Raw genomic sequence first — 22,027 nt, 5'->3', positions numbered from 1 at the left:
GTTCAGCATTCAGAAATTTTCAATTTTCAGCGTTCAGAAATTTTATAATTCTCCAATAATTTCTGTACAACATTGCAGCAATTGAAGATGCTAGTGGAAAACCCTCCTAAGTGACTAATTAGTTCAAAATAAATTTTCGGCAAAAGTGCTCAATGTTTTGTATATGGCCTTCAATTTACTTACTTAATAATGCCTTGCTGTTTTTTCGCCAATTTGCTTTTCGTTTTTGAGAAAATCGAAGCCAAAATATTGAAGAATCATTCAATGGTGTGCAATGAAGCGAAACAAAAGGAAAGCATTTAAATTTCTCATGTAATATTAGTACTTGTTACATGGTGCAAGTGATTAAGGCACGTGCATGTGATGACTTTTGCTTTAGGGTGTCCGTTCAAATCTTAAATTTTTTCCATTTTTTTTTCTTTCTTTTTTTTGCTCTTTCTTTATGTACTTGTGGTACATTCTGTTTACAGATAGGCCCTTTTCGAGGTATTTCCTGTCAGGGTTCTTCGTCCAGGAATAGTGTGACATCTGCCTTGGAAATTGCTGGATGTGAGCTCTAACCTAGAAGACAGTGACAAGCATTAGATGACACGCAAGATTGCAGTTTAAGTATTCAACAATTTTGCTCTAGTTATTGTAATAAATTAGTCCATGGGTGGTGTGCACAATGGCACTCTTCACCAGACTTGACAATCATTTTAACTAAACCCACAACACTAGTAGGTGAACTGTGATTGTCCTGGTGTCCTGTTGTTGTGCTATCAGCATCTTTCAATCAAATGGGACTGGATTCTTCTTTTTTTCCTTTGTGATTAATTTATCATTATTCACGAGGTCAAAGCAGTAAATGGACGGGAGCTCATGGAGTAGAGTAGTGCACTATTACCTGGTTTCTTAAATCCTCCCTAATTTTATGCAGACGGTTGTCATGCCGACCTCGTATGTCCACAGGGATCGCCTTGTTTTTGCGTGGTTTTCCATTATTCCTTGTAGAGATATAAAGCCCTCTCTGCAAACCTGTCGGTTCATGAACTCATACATATTAACAAAAGATTATACTTGTTTCTATGGTTAAAAGAATAAAAATCTGAAGGTCATAGCCATTCCATCGCGATCTTAAAAAAAGTATGTACTGTTTTCTCTGTAAGAACCTTTTTTTGCAAGAACGTTGAGGCTGAAATTAAGCTCAATTTTTAGAACGTACTAAAAATTCTTAGCAAGACTAAGAGTCAGTTAAGAGTCATCTTTTTCATTTCTTTTTTTAAACATGGGTCATATAAGTAAAAATAAAAGGAATGTGAAACTAGTCTAACAGTAAAACTAGCCTAAATACTACTCAGCTTCAAAATTAGATGTCCTTATAAAAAAATAATGTAGTGACTAACAAAACAAGGCAAGTGAGTTTTCAAGGTTAACTAAGTCACATACTGGTATCCTCTTAAGGTCGGAGGTTTGTACCAAATACTCGTACAAGAACGTACACTTCCTGTCTTTTCCTGGTTTGTTCATGCCAAGGCATCCACCTGCGCCAAGACATTTCGTGTCCTTTCCGACAATCAAGCCCCAAAGGCAAAGATTCTGGATGCTGGTGTCTCCCATGCTGTTGAATGTCTCCAGTATCCTTCATCTTTCGTGGTCGTCTACTTGAGAGAAGCGTTCTCAATGACATCCACAAGAGGGACTGGTTTTCCTGGATAGTAGAGGTCTCCCTCTGCAGTCTGTTGTTGTCTGGCCTCGTGCAAATGCGATCTTTCATTTATTTCTTTTCTAACTAGGAAACAGGCAAAAAGAATTGGAATGTATTAATTTTAAGCTAACATAAAAGGTTTCATGTTGTTTCTCTACTGTCTAAATAAAGCAAATTCTATCAGCCCTCTTGTTCACAAAAGCATAACATTTTTAGATTGGACCTGCTGGAGGCTACCGAGCTGAAAATTTGACTTTTTTATTTGTCAGTCACAAATTCCTTAAAAGATGCCAAGACATGAGAATGAAGTGTCTTGGATAAAAAAAAAATGAGGACCTTAATTCGATGCCAAGTAGTGAATGGAGTCCAGAAATTGAAACCCTTAACTTTAATCCAAGAAAAGGAAATTGACTAATCAAAGACACTTGTCAATAAACTTGAATAAGCATACAAAAGATTCAAGATGGCAACGAAATAGATTGGTACCGATGAAAAATCTTTTCACCCCAGCGTTCACTGTTTGTTCTGATCAAAGAGAACTGTATAGTCAATCTTCGTTTTATTATCGCTCTAAATTCCAGTGTTCTAAAATTCTAATGATTGTCGTACTATTGTCAACTCTACTACAGTTTAATAGTCTGCCTTGCGTAGCTAGTGCTTTCCCTACAGTCACGAGTGTTGTGAAATCCCAACCCCTAACTATATATAACCACCTAATTTAATCTTTTATTTCGCAATAGCACAATTTCTTGTGTAATTTAACAAGATATAGGCATGCAGTTACTTCGAGCCCATTACGGTGATTAAACTTTGCATATATTTTAAACTTTTGTGGCGTAATTCTAAATTGATAACAGCACAACTTATTTCTCTGGACAGTCAATTCATAAGGATGCATAAACATCATACAAGACCCCTACTTTTTTAAGCTGATGGGCCCAGGGCGCTTCATTTGCAAAACCATGGTGTGAACACTGCTCAAGCCTGCAAAGCATTCCGAACCTCCGACATACAATGAGACAAATACTGTATCGATACATTGCTTCTTTTTAAATTCAAGATCCGCGATTGGTTAACAACAATGCGTCTTTCAAATATTGCATAACAGATTTGTTATTAGCTTTGGCTGTGGCAACACGAAAAGAGTTCAAATAATTTAAAGTAATCTAGTTACCAAAACTTTTAATGCAGCCAATGTTTTAGAACATACACCTACTGTAGACTGGGTTAATGATTCCCAAAGAACAATAGATTAGTTTGTCTAAATTTCTCAGAAGTCAGCAAGTACGCTCTCGCTTTGCACTCGCTGACTTCTGCTCGCTCACCCATGCCCACTCACAAGATCAATGAGGGACTGCCCGCAGTCTATGGAAATTCATTTCACACTTTCAAGACTTATGTGATTTTAAGAATAGCTCTATTCTAGCTTTCCAGTCTGTTCCCACGAACCCAGTACGTTATGCCAACTTCTATGAAAGAGGTCAAGGTTTGGTGTTAAATGTAAACATTAAATGACATTAAATGCAAGACTTGGCTTATCTTTGGCTTTGTAATTTATCAAGGCATTTTTTAGTAACTTGTGATGTCTGAGGTCTGTTTAAAGTGATGTTGACATTAGCTAGAGAAATATGATCTGTTGAGATTTTCTAGCTGAAAACCCAAGTGCACTCTGTAATCGACATGAAAAGGCTAAGGCGAACTACACTCCACCTAACAGATATCTACTGAAACTTGTTGTTGGGTGCCCGTGACAAGCTAACTTAACCACCTTATTGCATTGACTTGAAAAAAACTGGTCTTATTGATAGCAAGAAATGCACTTTCTGCGAAAGAGAAACAGAGAAACTTGCACATTTATTTTGGGCTAGCCCAAAAACTGAATATTTTTGGACCAGTTTTAAAGTATGGCTATAGTCTTGCCAAGTCATTGCCAAAGAGATACCCTTAGAGCCTGATACAGCACTGGGTCTAAGGCTGGATAGCTCTAAACATAAACTCCAAATTAACCTCTGTGGCTTAAATGCTAAATATTACATTTGGCTATGTAGACAGAAAAAATGCTCTCCAAAGCTAAATGATTTCTTACTGTATTTAAAATATATCTATGAAATGGAAAAAAATATGACTACAATTGTTTTAAAAAAGTGGGAGCCTCTTTTGCCTCTTTTGTAATCTCTTGACAGCTTGACCCTAGTCCCCTGAAAACGAAAATAAAAATGAAAGGAAAAGAAACAAGGTACATATATACCATGCATATTTTCTGTAATTCGCAATTCCAAATTTACATTATTGACAGGAGTAAACTGCTGTGATCTTGCTGTTCTAGAATTGTAAGTGGCGCAAGTAATCTAATTATGTTGTATTGTAAGCAGTGTAAGTAGCAATTAATTAAAATAATAATAAAAAGCTTATTGCATTGATCTCTTCGGATTTTTTAGCTAATTATTAAGTTGGACATTCTCTGAATGTTGTCAACCCAAGAGTAACTTTACCAAATACTCTAACCGTCAGATATTATCAAGTATCATCATTTCAAAATCAGAATTAGTTTAAAACATTGGCATCCAAAAGCAAGCAAAGGTATTCGCTGTAGTAATACTGCTGCCATGGAAAAGCTGCGAATGTACTTTCCCCAAACTAAACAGTTTAGAAAACAAAAAATATAAGTTCAGCGGTGAACCTACACAAGTTGGCGCATATGATTCGCCTCGTGTTTTAAACATTGTTGAAACATAAGCAATTTTCATTTACTCTGTTAACAGCTTTTGCAGAGAAACAGTTTCATGATTAGTTTAAAATTTACAGAGGGCAGACCTAGAATGGGGGATCTGTCAAAATAAGGCTGTCTTTCCCTCAAGGTATGAGTCAAATGCAGTTTCTTACCTGGATGGATCACCTGTCAGTTTTTTAGGACGTTGTTTTGTGGCTGGGCTAACATTCTCCTTGTCTGCCTCCAGAACTGCTGGATCTGTTGCTGTATGGAATTCATTCATACGTCTGTTCCTGTATACGAAAGCCTCCTCACTCGTAAAACCAGAAAAATCATCTTCACTCAAGTCCTCTTGTAATATTTCCACAAAAGAATCACTAAGACCTAGAGTTTGACTTTCAACATAGTCATCATTATCCAAATCGTATGGATCATATGCTCCCTCAGCCATCTCTAACCACTGTGATGTGAAAAACTCACAAGCTGGTATTTATAGTCGTCTTTTGAAAAAATCGATTGAATCTCAAAAGACAATAAACAAAAAAGGTGTGAGGTCGCGGTGTGTCAGAAGTGCTCTCAATAATATGAGTTCTGCCTCCTTGTGTCCAAACTTATGTTAATTCGGACTCTGAATAGGACGAAACAAAACAATAGATGCTTTAGTGTCATTTTCTATTCACTTTCAGTTGGTTTGAGCACAAAGCCAGAGGATGCTAAAATTAAATAGACAAATAAGCTATATGATAGATAGACTTTTAAGGGGCGGTTATTTGTTTTGTCATAATCAAGTATAATCATAAATGTCCATAATATTGTAGAGTTTGAGTCAAAGCTGAGCATCGGTTTGTGTATTTAATGAGTGATCGGGTGACTATATCAGTGATGGAATGTCTGAGCTTAAGTCAAATCTTTTCTAAATCGAAACTCAAGATAATCATTTCGGATAATTAAAGTCATTAACACATGAGACTTGCACACGACAATATGGTTGTGATACTCAACAGAATTTAGTCTAATTTGAAGGACTGATGCTTATTGTCATCAACAATTAGCAAACTGATTTAGAGGCATGCCACGTGCTTTGCTGTATATGTTTCGTTTTGTTTTTTTTGTTTTTTTGCGTTATCTAGACTAATTTGTTTTGCAGGAGGTGATGTTTGTGCAAAAAAGCTTAGGAAATCATTTCATATTGGCCAAGGTTAGTGAAGAGATACTTGAGAATTCAAGGATTGACTGAGATATATCTTTTAATGCTCTTTAGCTCTCACCGTAGGCTTCTCCCAAAAGCTTATCCTTTGTGTTTGAATCTTTATTGTTAAAGTAATTCAAAAGCGGTAAATTTACAGTTAATACTGGAAAACATGAACAGTACATTAAACCTTGTAAGCTGTCTTTCTGTGGGATAACACCAACCGCTTCGATAATAAATAATAAATAATAAATAAATATTTATATAGCGCCTATCCGTGCCTGCTCTAGGCGCTGTACAATTCGCCAAAATGATCTGTACTAATCTTAATAATTAAAAATGTACATTTAAGAAAGTAATAGAAAGTAAAAATCGCTAAGAATAATAAGTTTTCTTAAAAAGATGAGTGTTGAGTTTAGATTTAAAAGAACTTAGATTGTCACATGAGTGGATAGAAACAGGTAGACTGTTCCAGAGTTCGGGAGCGGAAACAGCAAAAGCTCGAGAACCATATGTCTTCAGGTGAAAATTTGTGTGGTTAAGAAGTAATAAGTATGATGATCGGAGGATTCTGGAAGGTTGGTAGTACGCTACTAGATCTTGAATGTAGAAAGGAGATTGTTGATGAAGAGCCTTAAGGGTAAGTAACATAATCTTGAATTTAATGCGTTCAGAAATAGGAAGCCAGTGTAATTCTTTCAGTATTGGAGTGATGTGGTCGTACTTTCGGGAACAGGTGATAAGTCGGGCAGCGGCGTTCTGAACAGACTGGAGCTTTTTTAAAGCACACTTCGGTACATTGTACAAAAGAGAGTTGCAGTGGTCGAGTTTGGAAGACACAAAAGCATGGACCAGGATCTCGGTGGTTTTCGTAGATAAGAATTTCCTTATCCGGGAGATGTTGCGCAGATGATAAGAGGCTGATTTACAAATAGAACTGATATGCGGAAGCATAGTCATGGTACTGTCAAATATCACACCGATGTTTCTAGCAAATTGAGATGGCTGAATTATGTCTTGACCAAAACGGATTGGTGGTAGAGACTGCTGCGGGTTGTGTTTCGAGTATAGATAAAGAAGTTCCGTCTTGTCCTTATTCAGTTTTAGCTTGTTAAGAGACATCCACTTGTCAAGATCAGACAAACATTTCTCAATTTTTCCAACTGCATTAGTTAATTCGACATCGTTGTTTGTTGAAAAAGAGATATATAACTGAGTATCGTCAGCGTAGAAGTGAAATTGCATTTCGTGGTACCGTAGAATGTCAGCCAGTGGTGCAGTATAAAGTAAGTACCGGATAGGCCCTAGGACTGAACCTTGGGGGACTCAATTGTGTTCAATTGCCAAAATTTTTGGGTGAGTTCGAGTATGTTCGATTACCGAACCCAATCAAAGTCAGTCAAACAATAGAGTGTGTGCATGTGACGTCATCAAATTCTCAAATCTAAAGAGCCCCTAAAGAGCCCTAAAGGTTTTATCCTCATCAGGCATAAGAGGTACTAAATTTATGTTTGTTTACAACTTTCCAGCTTAATAGCGTCCTTCATTTTGGAAACCAGCGCATTTTAAATTTCAGAGTTATGGTGGTGTGTGACACGAAGCTAAGATTGTGTTTGTTGAAAAATATACACTTATCTCGTGATTTTTAGCCATTTTAGGAGTTAAAGTATTAGGAAAAGTGCTTTTGTAAATGTTTTTGGTTCGGTTAAGATAATCAGTAGTCTAGATAGCCAAAGTAGGTTCCAGATGTTTAGACTATTTTCCGGCTGCCATACTGGAGGACTAAGGAGGTCCTCCAACATGGCGGCTCCATATTAGGCTCATAATTTTTTGCGGAACATTTCGAGGAAGATCTCAACTTTGAGACAATGCACACCTTAAACTTGGAGAACTGTCTCCTTTATTTATCATGTATAATATCACAATTTCATGACTTTATCTGCTGAATGGTTTTTGATTTTATTTTTTATTGCGTGACAATGCACACACTATTGGAATCAACTGAGCTCAATTACCGAACATTCGATTAACTTCACTGAGGAAGTTTTCAGAGAAATGATCTGCCTAAGTTAACAAGGGCCGCCATGATAAAAAGCTTTTTCAGGGTAGTTCCTTACTCCCCTGTTGTAAGTTGTGTTTGGATACTCACATTTTACTCAAGAGTAGAGATATCCTGTGTACAGAAAATGTTCTCCGTGATTTGGTTTTGACTTGTGAGCTGAGATTGTTTTGATTCGTATTGCACGTGCTTTATATCAGGGGTCACAAATGTCAATAAAGGCTGGTAATTGCCATAATTCTTGTCAGCTTGGGTGTACAATTGGGTGGAGAAATAATTTTATTATTTGGATAATTATTGTTCCTTTATTATTTGGATAACTATTGTTCTACAATAAGTTGAGAAAATTTGTGGATAGTTAGAGCGTTTTTCACCCTCCATAACGAGAAAAGAAGAAAATTGAATTTAATGTGACAAGACCTAAAATTTTGAGGAGGCAAATTATGAACTACCAAATGTGCAAACTGTCCCAAGGCAGGAGGAATCATTTTCTCCTGCCTTGCAACTATCTGCACATTTGGTAAATTTACATCGAAAGTAGTGCGCGTAGAACGATAAGTTTCAGTCTGGAAAGCGTTGCGGCTTATTCTTTGCTTTAGATCATTCACTTTCGTTTCGATGGCCCTATGATGTTGATTGTTGATCGTTTGCTTTTCAGACTTGGTGGCTCTTAAAAGAGCCGTTTTGCATAACCATTATAGGTTATTAACAATTCTTGCTATTTCACCAAAAAGGCAGCTGTCTGCGTCGTCTTAGTCTTCTTCAGAAGGAGAAAACGAACATTCTGCCATCAACTCTTTTCCGGCTCCTTGGTTGTAGTTCTGTGGACCTTTCTCATGTGTGTCGAGTCATGAAACTGCAAGGCCATAGTAACGACACCCAATCACTTCACACTTGCATTGTTTGTGATCAGTGTTTTTAACTAAGTTGCGGTCTGCTGGTCTATTAACTGGTAACACAAAATTATCTTGCCTACTCTTTCCTCAGTGGCACCGCTTTAGATGCTTGTCTAATCTCTTAAAATACAAGCCTGCTTGTTTGCAACCAGGAATTCAACAGCACCTGTCCAAAGGCACGATGAGAACTAAAATTCTGGATTTGGCTCTGCCAATACTATTGTTCCTGCTGGGATTCCAGGCCATTACCTTAAATTTGCATATTACTCAGTAGCTTCAATGTGACAGTTACCCGTGTGAGGAAACAAGACAAACTTTTTCAGTCACATGAACACTTCTGTGACTGTTTTGATTGCTGAATTTAGTAATAATAATAGTAATAAGAAATCTAGTTTCAATAAGCAGATGGCAAATGAAAAGATAGAAAAGAAAATGGAAATCCGGCCCCAAGTCCCACCACATCTTCCGTTGCTAGGTAACGATGTTTGATGCTGTTCTATCAAGCTGTCATGAGTTCGTGAAAGAATTACTCCGCTGACAGTGTATAGGTTTCACTGAAAAAAGGCCTTTCATAGCCTTAATTTCGCTGCTTGTAAGCCATTTTAGAGCGGCACACGCTCAAGTGTTGTTGAAGAAACTGTGGTGATTGCTTACAGAGATGCAGTGAGGAGGAAGGAGATGAATGAGCGGAATGTTGCGCGTGGGTCACTTCTGCAAAAGTGATTTCTGATACATTCAAACGCTGTAAACTCAATTTCTAGGACATGTTTAATTTAAGTAAACAAATTAGTTACAGAGCCTCACAAAATGCCGTTCTATCAAACTATCATGAGTTTGTGTAATGAATCACCTGTGGTCAAATTCCTCACTCTCTCACTTTCACTTCCGAACTCACGCTTAGAGCAGTGACAGACATTGTATTGAAAGGCAATATTTTACTCTCAATTGAATTTCAAGGAAAAATTCCGTTGGGAAAAAACCGGAGAGAAATCATTTTGTTAAAGTGCCACTCCATTAACGCAGGTTTTGTGATGCTGCGTTACTTTCATTCCACTAAATGTTGTCTTGATTAATCCAGTGTAAGGCTTGACCTTTCATGAACCAAGCTTAATTCAAATTTGGACTGACCCAAATTAACAAAATTACACCCGTTGATTCAAACATTGAACTCAATTTGCCACTCCACAGGCATTCCCAATACAGTTCCAGTTACTTAAGTGAATGCATTAGATTTAAGGCATCTGAATCAGCCTTAAGTCACATTGTCTGTAAATTAAAAGGATTGACAAGCTGAAACTGTATACCTTAGATCTGAAACTAAACACTTCATAACCTACAACATGGTTATAGTCACAAACAACAACATCAATAATTTATAACAAGTGTCAATTGTTTGTTTTATTGCATGAAAATCAAACCGTTGATTGCCGTTGATAAGTGGAAAAATTTTTGTGAGTTCTGTTTTGTTCAGTTATTTCCAGCAATTAACTCAATTATTCCATTAAAAACAATAACTTAGATATGTTTGTTAAAAAACACGGGCGTCCCGAACTCACGATTCGAGGAATCGATCAAATATTAATGATTTACGTATGCATATCTAGTGAGACGTGACTGCCCAGTTGTTGGCAGCGTCAAAGTTATTCTCTGGGAAGGCAGTTGGCAGATACATTATAGTAAACCAACAAATCGTGAAGGTAATGACAACAATAGCTATTGTGACGGTCAGGTGATGCTCTCTCATGTGTTTAAAAGCCACCCTCTGTCCTAAGGGACCACAAATGTGTTTTAGAGCTGCCGAGCCTTGCTTTTAAAGTTTCAAGATGATTAAAGCATAACATGAGATAATGATTGTGTAGCAAAGGTCCACCACGATGACTGAAAACTACGATGTTCCTTTTTTGCTGACCGTCAGGCATAGGATTCTGTATCGTAACGGCAGCGTTCACGCAGTGACCAACACAATCTTGAATCGCTGTTTTGTTTTGATTGTCCTGAAATTGTGGCCAACTGATGACCAGACATCGATCCACGCTTATGCAACACAAATGAATGGACACTGAACATGACATATTTACAATCAGGCAAAACACTTAAGACAAGATTGCATTGCATTCACCACCGATTTGCAAACCCAGGAAGACCACAAAAACTGGCTGTCCCAGCGCTGTTACCAAGAGGTCAGGAACAGTCAGGCTCATCAGCCAAAAGTTGGAAATTATCTGTAGTGTGCGATTCGTGAGGACTGTAACAATCACCAACATATTGCCAATCGGTCCAATGTAGACAAAACATTGACTACCAACATTCCATACAATTGTGCCAGAGGCAAGAGATAGCACACCATGGTTGCTCTCCTCTCGTGGGTGGCGATTTTGCAGCATGCTTGTAATGAGTGCATCTACCTACTCCGATTTCCACACCTGGCATGCTGGCCTATCAAAATGGACCTTGCCACGGTACTGAAAGCCATCTTGACGGGTTAGCATTTATCAGAAATCTTTTTGACTGAGGAGAAATTACAAAGGCTTTAAGGGCCTGAAAAGTTTCCGGAGCTTTCGAGAGATGAGTGCTCGGCTTGGTTACTGGGACGAATTTTGTTTTCTGTTCGTATGGGAAATTTCAGCCTGGCCTACCAGCCAAACACAACCAAAATGGTGAAACATAAACTTGTATCGTTCGCAGCTGTCGTAGCTTTGTGGACTCTTGTAACTTTACTAATAAAGCTAATTGGCATACTTCTAAAGTGGCCACTATGTTGCAAAAGCGAAGCTATTTTGTCTGAAAAGTTTCTTCTCAATTACCTGGTCTGGAGTGTTCATATGGGAAAATTTTCATCCCGGTAACCAAGATCTCGGTCGCAAAAAACCGACTTCTCATATGTATTGTGCATTTTCAGGGTCAAAATTGAAAACTAACTTTTCCACCTTTCCTTACTTGCTAAATAAAATGTCACTTATTTCCTGTCTTTGAAACAATACATTTCTTGTTTCCTGAATACTAAAATCATAACATCCGGCATATTTTGACCTTTGAAGAAAATTATCCATGTTTCCTGACTTCTCTCAAATTTTAAAGTCCGGCATGTTCTGACTTTCAATGTAATAAGTTACCAAATGTCGTATTACTTAGTTTGAACTCTCAACTAAACATCCCATTCAAACACCTAACAAGCAATTTAGTTCATAATGATACCCCGCTGCTGAGCTGACATTGTGATTTGCAAAATTTGTAAATGCGTGTGTTCTGACTTCTCGATTTCACCAGGCGTCTTCTCCACGCAGGCCTGGATCCTATAGTGGCAACCTAGTGCCAGGACCTGTTAGAGTTTTCCCGGGGGTTTATAAATGGCGTCGACGGCACAAGAGCAATTCTTGAGCAGTCTTTGCCATACATTATTCAACCTTGCAAGAAGACTTCAACAGGACTCAGTAAGTGAAGATGTGGGTGATTATGTTCTGTTCCAATTGGAACAAATTTCTCACCATTTGGTTTGACTTGCTGACGACATGCAGGTGTTTGATGCAGTTTGAACCTCACTTGCCACATTAATGCGAATGTTGTCAGAGGTAAAGCAGAATTGGCATCATTCCTACCCAGCAGTAGAAAACCAGCCTAGAACGGTAGGGCATCCTAGGTTTGAGATTCCACGGGAGCAGCTGCAATATCTTGTCGATTATGAAATTACCATACCCGACATGTCCAGAGCCCTCAGTGTGAGTGAGAGTACCATGAAAAGAGGTATGCGGGAGTATGATATCTCCATTACCTGGAGGACAGCCATTAGTGATGAAGACCTCGATAACATTGTAAGATCCATTCATGGGGATTTTCCAAATGCGGTATATCGGAGGGTCCAATCACACCTAGTGTTGCACAATATAAATGTGCCCCAGCTGAGAGTCCGAGAATGCATGCAAAGATCGGATCTGGAGGGAGTTGCAATGAGATGGCTATCTCTTATGCCAAGAGCTGTGTACTATGTTAGTGGGCCACTTGCACTATGGCACATAGACAGGAATCATGAATTAATCAGGTGAACCTTATGCGTGAAACTTATGATTATACATGGAATTTATTGCGCCTAGTTTTTAATGCAGGTGGTTGTTGGTTAGTCTCCTTTGCAGCCGTTTTTTTTTGGGGGGGGTGGGGAATGTCAAGTAACGCTCTCTTCAAAGAAGCGTTGCGTGACACCCCCAAAAACGGCTATGAAGGAGACTAGTTGTTGGTAGTGAGGATAGAATCCGTGAAAAGACAGCAAAGTATGGACTCATTTATATTTCAATTTTAGATGGACGATTGTAGTGCATGGGTGGAGTTGATGGATACACAAGGTGTCCTGTATATCTCAGGGCTGGAACAAGGAATACCGCAGCTACTGTTCTTGGCCTTTTCCAACAAGCAGTGGCAGAATATGGACTCCCCTCAAAGGTTAGGTCTGACTGGAGAGGTGAGAATGTTGAAGTGTCTCTGTACATGCTTCAACATCCACAGTGGGGTCTTGGGAGAGGCAGTATGATTACAGGCAGAAGTGTGCATAACCAAAGAATCAAACGTTTGTGGTGAGATGTATTTGAAGGAGTGCTATATATATTATCACCTCTTTTATAATCTTGGAGAGTATGGCATTATTGACCCAGCTAACCAGCTCCACCTATATGGTCTGCATTACACCTATGTACCATGTGTTAACCAGCACCTTGACACTTGGAGAGAAGGGTTCATAAGGCACAGAATAAGGACAGCTGGGAACAGATCACCCATGGAGCTTTACATTTTGGGGCTTCTCCACATGAGAGGCTCTGATTCTGTCATGGCAAGGGAGATGTATGAGCCAAGGACAGACATAAGTAAATATATAGTCCAGTATCTACAGAGTTACATGTATGACTTGAATCTAAGATATTAGGAGAATTATAGAAACTTGAAGAAGGCATTGTGTGGTTCAGGGTCCTCCCCACTATTCCTACGCTTTGCGTTTATCAAATACATCACTTGTGAAATTCATACCAACCTACATTCAGCCCCCGAGTGGCATATTGTCCATGTCCTCACTAGCAAAGGTGATGATGTCATTTTCTGCTCTTTCACTTTTTATATCCGACGTCACATGTGATATCCTCTGTATATCTTCTCTGAGGCATTGCCTTGATTGTGCAGGAAGTTGTGCCTGGTTGAAATATTGAGTTTGGTCAATGTTAAAGGTGTATAACTTCAAGAAGTTTGTGTCGCTGACTAGTTCAGTAAAATTCCAGTTTTTTTATTGCAACTTAGCTCAACATGCAACTATTCATAAAAGTTGGAATGAGGTGTAAGCATAATAGTAATAGGCCTTGGTGGTGGAGATGGTACGGGGCGCTATAGTTTGATCGACCTCTAGCTCTACCTCTGGCACTGGTACCATGGCTTCTGACATTGCCTGCAACTGGAGGCCCGTATCCAAATAACCTGGTGTGTTCTGAAGCAGCAGACAAAGCGATCGGTGGTGATCTATTTGCAGACGAAATATTTGAAATTACATTGCCACTTGCAGCAGCAACGACAGAGCTTGTCGCAGGCAAACTTGAAGCTCCAGAATTCGCCGATGACAGGGAAGCTACTCTGCCCAAGTGTTCGGCTGTCTGAATCAGACGATCTGCCACTTCTCTCAAGATATTTTGCCAAAATCCTTTCCACCACCACCAGGTATCAACCTGTACGCCTTGTCCATGAAAAGGACCCCACCACACGCTTCAACAATCTTCGCCTTGGTCTTTTGAGTTGCGGAACCAAAGTATTGGCCAACGAGATGAGATCTCTGGACTTCCACTATCTTCGAACCAACACATTTTTAGAAACGGATTTCACTAAAAAAGTTAAAATGCAACGATGCTTCGACTGCTTGACAGTCATTTTCAAGTTGAAAAGTAAAATTTTTGCATGCGCCCAAATATATACAATCGCTTATAAGAGCACTAATGAGACACTGACTTAAACGCTGAAATATTTACATAGAAACAATACAAGAAAATTGCGGCGTGAGTAATAAAAACGTTAAAGCGATAAAAACAATTTAAAAGATGCATATATAAAATAATTAAGTAAACAGCTTTGCGCGGATCAAGTCACTCTGTTTGTTCAATTTTGGTTGAAGTTTACAAATAAAAAGCATTTCAAAAATCAAACAGTCGAGTTTACTCTGACATTTTTTCAAAATCCTGAAATTGCTTCCAATGGTCTCTGGATCCTTTCCGTGCTCATCCTTTACGTGGTTGCCAATTGTTGATCGCTTATGTTCCTCCACATGTTGATGTAGGTGTCAACTTGTGAAGCCGACATAGTCTGCATCACACACCACACTTGTAATAATAAACAACGTTTTGTTGATTCACAATTGGAGGTTTATGTTCCTTTGGTTTGAATTGTCCTTTGATCTTCTGACTTGTGTAAACAGGCTGGACAACAGCATCAATCTTTTGACTGAGATCACCAAGTTGTTGTCTTACGGCATTCGCTGATTTCTGGTCTTTGAATGGTAAGACGATTCTGATGGGAGCGTTTTGTTCATCAGATACTTGTTGTTTAGAACACACATTCTCAGTAAAGGATTGCTAGCAATCGTGTGTTTAGTATACAAATAAACACTTCCCGCTCTGTTGATATGCAAACGCAGCCTTTGCTCTTTACTGACAAAAAGAGCATTTCACCACTTTTAAACAATACTTTGCTCCAATTGTATCTCCATTGTCTGTAAAGAGATGCAAAGCCAAATTTTACAACTGAATGGAATGGTGGTGTTCAAATACGTGAGTAATGCTCTTTTTTAAATAGCCTTGGATATGTTCAGATGATGTGACTATATACCCCTTTTTTATTGTGACGTGACTATACCCCCTTTTTTACTGTGATGGCATCCATGATCTTAGAAGGCGTTTGAATGGCACTCACTCACTCACTCGATTCTGATTAATTTATTCATTAAACCTGGATTAAACAATTTTCTCCTACCTTCCCAACTAAGTATGTTTTTTTGTACCAAGAGAGTCTACAGATCAGGAAGGTTTTTTGATGAGGGGGGCTAGCAAGGCGTACATTTTTGTCTGATAAATGGAGAGCCTGGGTACAAGTTTGTTGAGTACCTCGAAGATTGAAGTTGGCCATTTTGGTGCCGTGTGTTATTTTTTCGTAAATATGTTGTTTTTTGCCTATTTGCTTTTGCTCACATGTAGACTAATGCTGGTAGAGGTATTTATCACTGTGGTCATGTATTGGTCACAACAGCCCGGTCGGCAAGGCCAAAGAATTGATACAAGAAACCCGGGAAGACAAAGCCAGACTGAAGCCAGAAAGTGGGATCGTGTTTTAAGAAAAGGGGGAAATTAAGCTCGTAGCTTATTTTCTTCGCAAGAGAATTTGAAGGTTTCCACTTGCTTTCTCTCCTTGTGGAAGGTAAGCTTAAGTTTTTCTTAAGTTTCGGTTTCATTAAGGTTTTTAATATAGCCGATTTAAGGTTTTCAATTCCGCTGATTTAAGGTTGTTAATTCGACCAATTTAAGTTTTTTAATATGGCCAATTCAAGATTTTTATTTAGGCCGATTTATGGCTGTTAATTTGTCCAATTTAAGGTTGTTAATTTGGCCGATTTAAGGTTGTTAATTTGGCCGATTTAAGTTTTTTAATTTAGCTGATTTAAGGTTTAATTCGGCCAATTTAAGGTTGTTAATTCGGCCAATTTACAGATGTTAATTCAACTGATTTAAGAATAAAGTTACATAAGGCAATTTGTATAATTTTTGGGTCTTGTGCATGAAATGCATACAGACCCTAAGTCAGAGGCAGATTTTGATTTTCAGTCACTTTGAGGACGAGATGACACATGGCACATCTCCGAGAGCATAAATAGTCTTCCAGGTAGACTGGGTACTAGTAATTTCAAGTTGTTCCATAGGCCATTGCTTCTGGTGTGTTCTCGTCATGTAATTGCAGCTGTTTTCCCTGTTTTGGGAAAATTTTGCAGAGCTTTCCATCGCAAATTGGTAGCATTTGTTCAAGGTAAGTTATCTTCCATTTCAAATTTGCTCTGTCTTGCTGTTTATAATCGGTTTTCTTTCTTTCATTTCGAAAATTAACTGCACTGTCCTGCCTTGTTTGTTCTTTGTTATTTCATTCAGGTGTTGCTGAGTGGAGTTTCTTCGGTGATATTGATATGGGAGTTATTTACACACACAAACCAACATATCTAGACTCGGCTTGTGTTTAGTGTGGATTGCACTGAAGCTAATACACTTTCGTAAGCCCATATTCATTGGCTTGAAATCTGGTGCAGGTTACACCACAAGCCAGCTGTTACAGGGTTGACAAAATAAGCCGGCGATCAGCACATTCTCGAAACCTGAGCCGCCTACTCCGAATGTTAGTAGGTTAGTCTTGAGCATGATCTCGGAGAAATAAAATGGAAATAAAATTGTTCAGTTATTAATTTGTTTGAACCCAAATTGGATTGTAGGGAATAAAGTATTTGCTGAAAAAGTGCTTGACACGAATCGAAACTGATTAATGTATAATTAGCCGTAAAATGTTTTACACCTCAGCGCATCATTTTCTGAAGTGAAAATACAGGAATAGTCTATTAAAAGTTGAGTTTTCGTTCAGTGTTCAAATGGCACTGCATTAACTAGGACTTAAGTGTTTTTTCCACCCAGTTAAGTGCTACGGTAATGAGAGAAGTATACGTATTTACACAAGTATTACAGCCTGTAACATCGAAGGCCGTCGGCAGGAAACTGGCTTATCCGTCATAACACTGCAAAATTACTTCAGTCTACACTATCCCTTACTTTAATGGAAATAAATATACTCCTTTGTATTTTTTGAAGTGATATACTAATTTTCTAAATTTATAAACATACAAAAATGATACAATACAACCATGTCAATCATCGGGTAAACACAGAATATTTAATTTAGAGGTAAAGTCCTGACGAGATGGTTATCAATTAACGCATGCATGTCAAATATGTTCGCTATTAAAAGAAGCCTAAAATTCCGAGCATGAGGTTAAAATATGAAAGAAACGTGAAATAATGTTATTTGCAAATTAAATTTTATGTGAGATAAAGACAAGAAAGTGCCAAAATATCAAACATTTCAAAGCCGTGGTTTCTGTGTGCATAATTGCCAAATTTATCTGCCAGACAAGACATCGCTTCTGACTGTGGTCTCGGGAAGCTCCTGCTGTAGTAAAATGGTAATTTCTTTTTTTAGGCTGTTGATGAGATTTTATTCTCACTGGGCTTTTAAGTTTTTAACAAAGAAAATTGTACAATAGTGCATTTTGGGAAGTAAGTCCAAGACGAAAAAGATGAAAAGGTATTTTTTATTGCCTTCTTATGCACAAAATACAAAACAGTAGAGATACAATACGTGCAAATATGATACATACTTTATTGCAAATCCCTGCAAGGGTTTTTCAGTTACAAGACTACATAACTATCATACTGAAATACAGTTGACCCCCGACAACTCGAACCCTCGCTAACTCAAATCCCCCGCTAACTCGAAGTAATTTTCATTTCCCTTCAGACCATTTTCTATATAATTTAACCCTCGATAACTCAAACAACCGATAAGTCAAACATTTTACTATTTCCTCTGAAGGTTCGAGTTATCAGGAGTCGACTGTAACTAAAAAGATAACCAAATAACTAAAAGTTAGTGACATACAATGGATTGGATTTACTTTTTAGAAATTCATAGATGTATCAGAAAAAAGTAGGTAAACAATTCTTTTCCTAAAAACGATGACAGAGTCTGAAGATCTTATATTATTCCAGAGCCTAGCCCCACGGTAGGTGAAGGACCGCTGTCCGTTGGTTCAACGGCACCTTGAAATGTTCGGTTGACCGCGTCGTTTAATATTTCTAGTGTGAATTTGTGAGTGCCGAGGAAATTTCTCAACAAAGTACTCAGGGAAGAGTTTATTAGCACTTTTAAAGATCATTATGGCATTGTTCAAGTAAAGTCTGTGATTAACAGGCAGCCAATTTAGGGATACAATGTGCAAAGTAATGGTGCAAGTGTGATTTACGTTGTATCAAGAAAAAACAAAACACTAGTAAGGCAGGCGAAACTTAAATAAAAAATTTCCTATTATTGAAATCTTCTAGTTGTTTGTTTTTGGAGTGATTTGCTTGAGTAAGTCAATCTTCCTTAACCTTTTTGCTGTGACATACGAACACTGGATTGGATAATAACAATAATTAAGAGTGGCAAAATCAACAACAAATGTACACAATGTTTGCTAAAAGAAGCCCCACATTGTATCTTAGGGAATTACTTTTCAAAATCTTCCCAGTGGGAGGGGGCGACTCCCTCCCGTACTCTCCCCGAACAATGCACAGTGCACATCTTAATTTGTCCAGCCACTTCGTGGCATGTTTTTCTCCCAAACCTTATCTGCCTACATTTTAGATGGAACCCCCTACTCTAAGAACAACTGACAACCTTGCAGTACTCAGTTGTTGATGTTGTCATGTTTTTAAATAGGCTTAGTCATTACAGCAGCAAAACCTTTTGACACTAAATGTACAAGTTCACTTGACATGTGTAAACAGTGCTGAGTTCAGAGAGTTAAAACTCACATGGGACAAGGCAAAACATGCTGTACAAAACAGGGCTAAATCGAGAGATTGTTGTTGTGTTATGTCCCATTAGGACTAAGAGCTAAATAGATAATTATTATTAGAGGATAAAGTAAGTAAACCGTATTCTGCCATACATTTCCCACTTAAAAATTGTAACCACTTGTTACGTCTACCTTCTCACTTAAGCAATTCAATGCCCAGGTTCTGATATTTGAAAATAGCATTCCAACTGAAAGGAATAAAACTAAGCATAAGACCCCAGTACGCATGGCGGACCTATTTTATATAGTTATTTTTATATAAGGTCATTTGCCTACATGCTGATATTGATCTCGAAAACTATAATTCAGAAGTATACATTTGTATCATTTCTCATAATGATCAATACTTTCAGGGAGTATACTTTTTGTATACTAAAACTTCACAAACACTAGCCACTCATAAATGATCTTTATGAACATTCACAAACGTATACTATCAAAAATGAAGACAAACTACATAATTTCATAGCACACTTATATTTTGACTGCCTACAGTCTTAAGCGGCATAAATGAGCTGTTAGACATCGCCCATGTTACATAGAATATCCACACGGTTTTAGGTTTCCCACATGTATTCTTTGCCAACTGAACATAAGATTATCTCTTCACAACTTTTTATCGTTCAATTCTCTAGCACATGGTTTTTGCTTACGTCATATGACATCTACCAGGATGTCCAGTCCTTTGCCGCACGAACGCCTGACACTTAACATAAATTCCTCTAGGAAACTAAGTAATTTCACTACTTAACACTCACAATGCTATTGTCTTTTGCGACATGTACTTGCAGTGCCCATTTTATTAATGCACGGCATAATAATTTGAATATTCAGAACTACAATCCCGGCCAAAAGTAGTTGGGACACTTGAGCTAGATCACGTATCCCCCATCCCCCCTAATCAATGTTGGTAAATATCGCGTTTTTTTCCAACAAAAAGGGAAAAAATCACCCGATTATCAACATTGTAAGTGGGGGGAGGGGACAACTCGCTGTCCCAACTTTTTTGTCCGGGATTGTCTGAAAAAAGAATTTAAAGAATGTCACACAACCTGCCATAGAGGCTTAGAGAAGAAGGGAGTTGTACCGTCTTGCACGTACTAGTAACGCACACTGCAAAAAAAGAAACCAACAAAATGGATCGAAATCCTCCAATCGTAATCCTAGAGGATGTTATCTTTTGAACTCCCTTGTTTGCTGAGGCGTACGCATAAATATATAACTTAGAAGTCGTATTTTGGGTCGTTATAACGTTTGTGTAACCATTCATACAGACTGTTATGCTAAATGGCGTAGTTATTTGCTACCTGGCATAGTTATTTGTTACCTGAGAGTTTAATTATTTAGCAAGAGTCATCTTCTTTTGAAATGGAAAGTGCAGAACGCCAGCCGCGTTTGAATGGTAGAAAAGTGAGGAGTGTTTAGCTGATTACTTACAGTAAGGCGAACGTTGAAATTATTGCATCGCGTGAATCATTTGCTGTGGTAGTGCTTGATTCTTTCCAAAATGCTGATCCCACAAGCAAAACTAAAGTTTTACAATGGGTGTGCAGTCAGGAACATCATCAGAATGGTGAAATTCACTATCACATGGCCGTTAAACTTGATCGAAATCGGAGATGGCTGACGGTGCAGAATTATGCGGACAAAAAGCATGGCCTGAAATTAAATTTCTCTAGCAGTCACGCTAACTACTTCTCGGCTTGGAAGTATACGACAAAAGATGACAAAGAGTACCTGGAATCAGAATCTCACCCAGACCTGAAAAATGCGCCACAAACACAAGAGGCCAGCCAAGCACGCATCGCAGAAATGGAAGGAAATGAAAAACGTGGGAAAAAGAGAAAACGAGCACGGCAGCCCCGGCTAACGATTTATGAAGTTTCCCAAGTGGCAGTGCAAAAAGGAATTAAGAGTAGGCTAGAATTGCTGTCCCTTGCTAATCAGCAGAAGAAAGAGCGCAAAACTGATTTGGCCGAGTTTATCGCCAACCGCGGCTACAAAGCAGTAGAAGAGGCTCTACGGGTCGAATGGGAAATGGAAGAGGCTCCAGCTAAATTAGAGAGAAACCAGAAGACACTGATGGAAATACTTCAGGAATTTGTACGAGAAGAGTGTGTCCTCACTTGTAACAAGAAGTGGCTTACTATTGCCAAAGATATCCTTCAAAGAAATTCTATCCCAGAGGCTGATTTCACAGAAGCCATCAGAAATCTTCTCGTCAAAGGTCGTGGGAAATATCGCAACATCTTGCTTAAAGGGCCTGCAAATTGTGGGAAGACATCCATCCTTAATCCACTAAATTCAATTTTTCATACCTTCAGCAACCCCGCAACAACAAGTTTTGCCTGGGTAGGAGCTCAAGATTGTGAAGTGATCTTTCTCAATGACTTTCGCTGGTCGGAGAAGATAATCCCTTGGCACGACCTCTTATTGCTCCTGGAGGGACAAACTGTTCACTTGCCCGCCCCTAAATCTCACTATGCGGAGGACATTGTGTTCAAAAGGGACATTCCTATTTTTTGCACTGGTAAGGATGAGCTCGTCTATGTTCGTGGAGGGGTAGCTGATTCTCGCAAAACTGAGATGATGCAAGTTCGATGGAAGGTTGTCAGTTTCAACACACAAATTCCATTTAGGGAGCAGGTAGATATTTTGCCATGCCCTCGTTGCTTTGCAGAGTTTATCTGTGGACGTGAAGGAAGTGTTGCTGCTAACTAAGCAGGACCATATTGGCATGTTTTTCTTCCTTTTCAATTCCCTCTAACGCCAGAACGTGTATAAAGCGAGATGCGTTGTCCGCTTAATCGGACTCACTGGTTA

At 38.5% G+C, this 22,027-nt stretch overlaps 1 protein-coding gene and 2 pseudogenes across 1 annotated transcript; 2 read left to right on the top strand and 1 right to left on the bottom strand.

The window, feature by feature from the left end:
- Positions 1–10,141: 10,141 nt before the first annotated feature.
- On the bottom strand, positions 10,142–10,888 carry LOC149099622 (uncharacterized; annotated as a pseudogene).
- Positions 10,889–11,477: 589 nt separating this feature from the next.
- LOC149099621 (uncharacterized) lies at positions 11,478–14,613 on the top strand (annotated as a pseudogene).
- A 5,870-nt stretch (positions 14,614–20,483) lies between these two features.
- LOC149099620 (uncharacterized) lies at positions 20,484–22,027 on the top strand. Its single transcript, XM_089277080.1, has one exon. The coding sequence runs from the start codon at positions 20,795–20,797 to the stop codon at positions 21,923–21,925; it is 1,131 nt and encodes a 376-aa protein (XP_089133206.1). The 5' UTR covers positions 20,484–20,794; the 3' UTR covers positions 21,926–22,027.

The sequence above is a fragment of the Orbicella faveolata genome, unplaced genomic scaffold (genome assembly GCF_042242905.1).
Source record: "Orbicella faveolata isolate gen_17 unplaced genomic scaffold, um_ofav_v1 contig_46, whole genome shotgun sequence".
In the NCBI taxonomy this organism is placed as follows: domain Eukaryota; kingdom Metazoa; phylum Cnidaria; class Anthozoa; order Scleractinia; family Merulinidae; genus Orbicella; species Orbicella faveolata.
The sequence above is the reverse complement of the archived record's forward strand: the minus strand, read 5'-3'. Positions and strand labels throughout refer to the sequence as shown.

What these genes read in the sequence shown, in the direction of transcription:
- LOC149099620 (XM_089277080.1), top strand. Translation starts at nt 20,795, where the DNA reads ATGGCCGTTAAACTTGATCGAAATCGGAGATGGCTGACGGTGCAGAAT.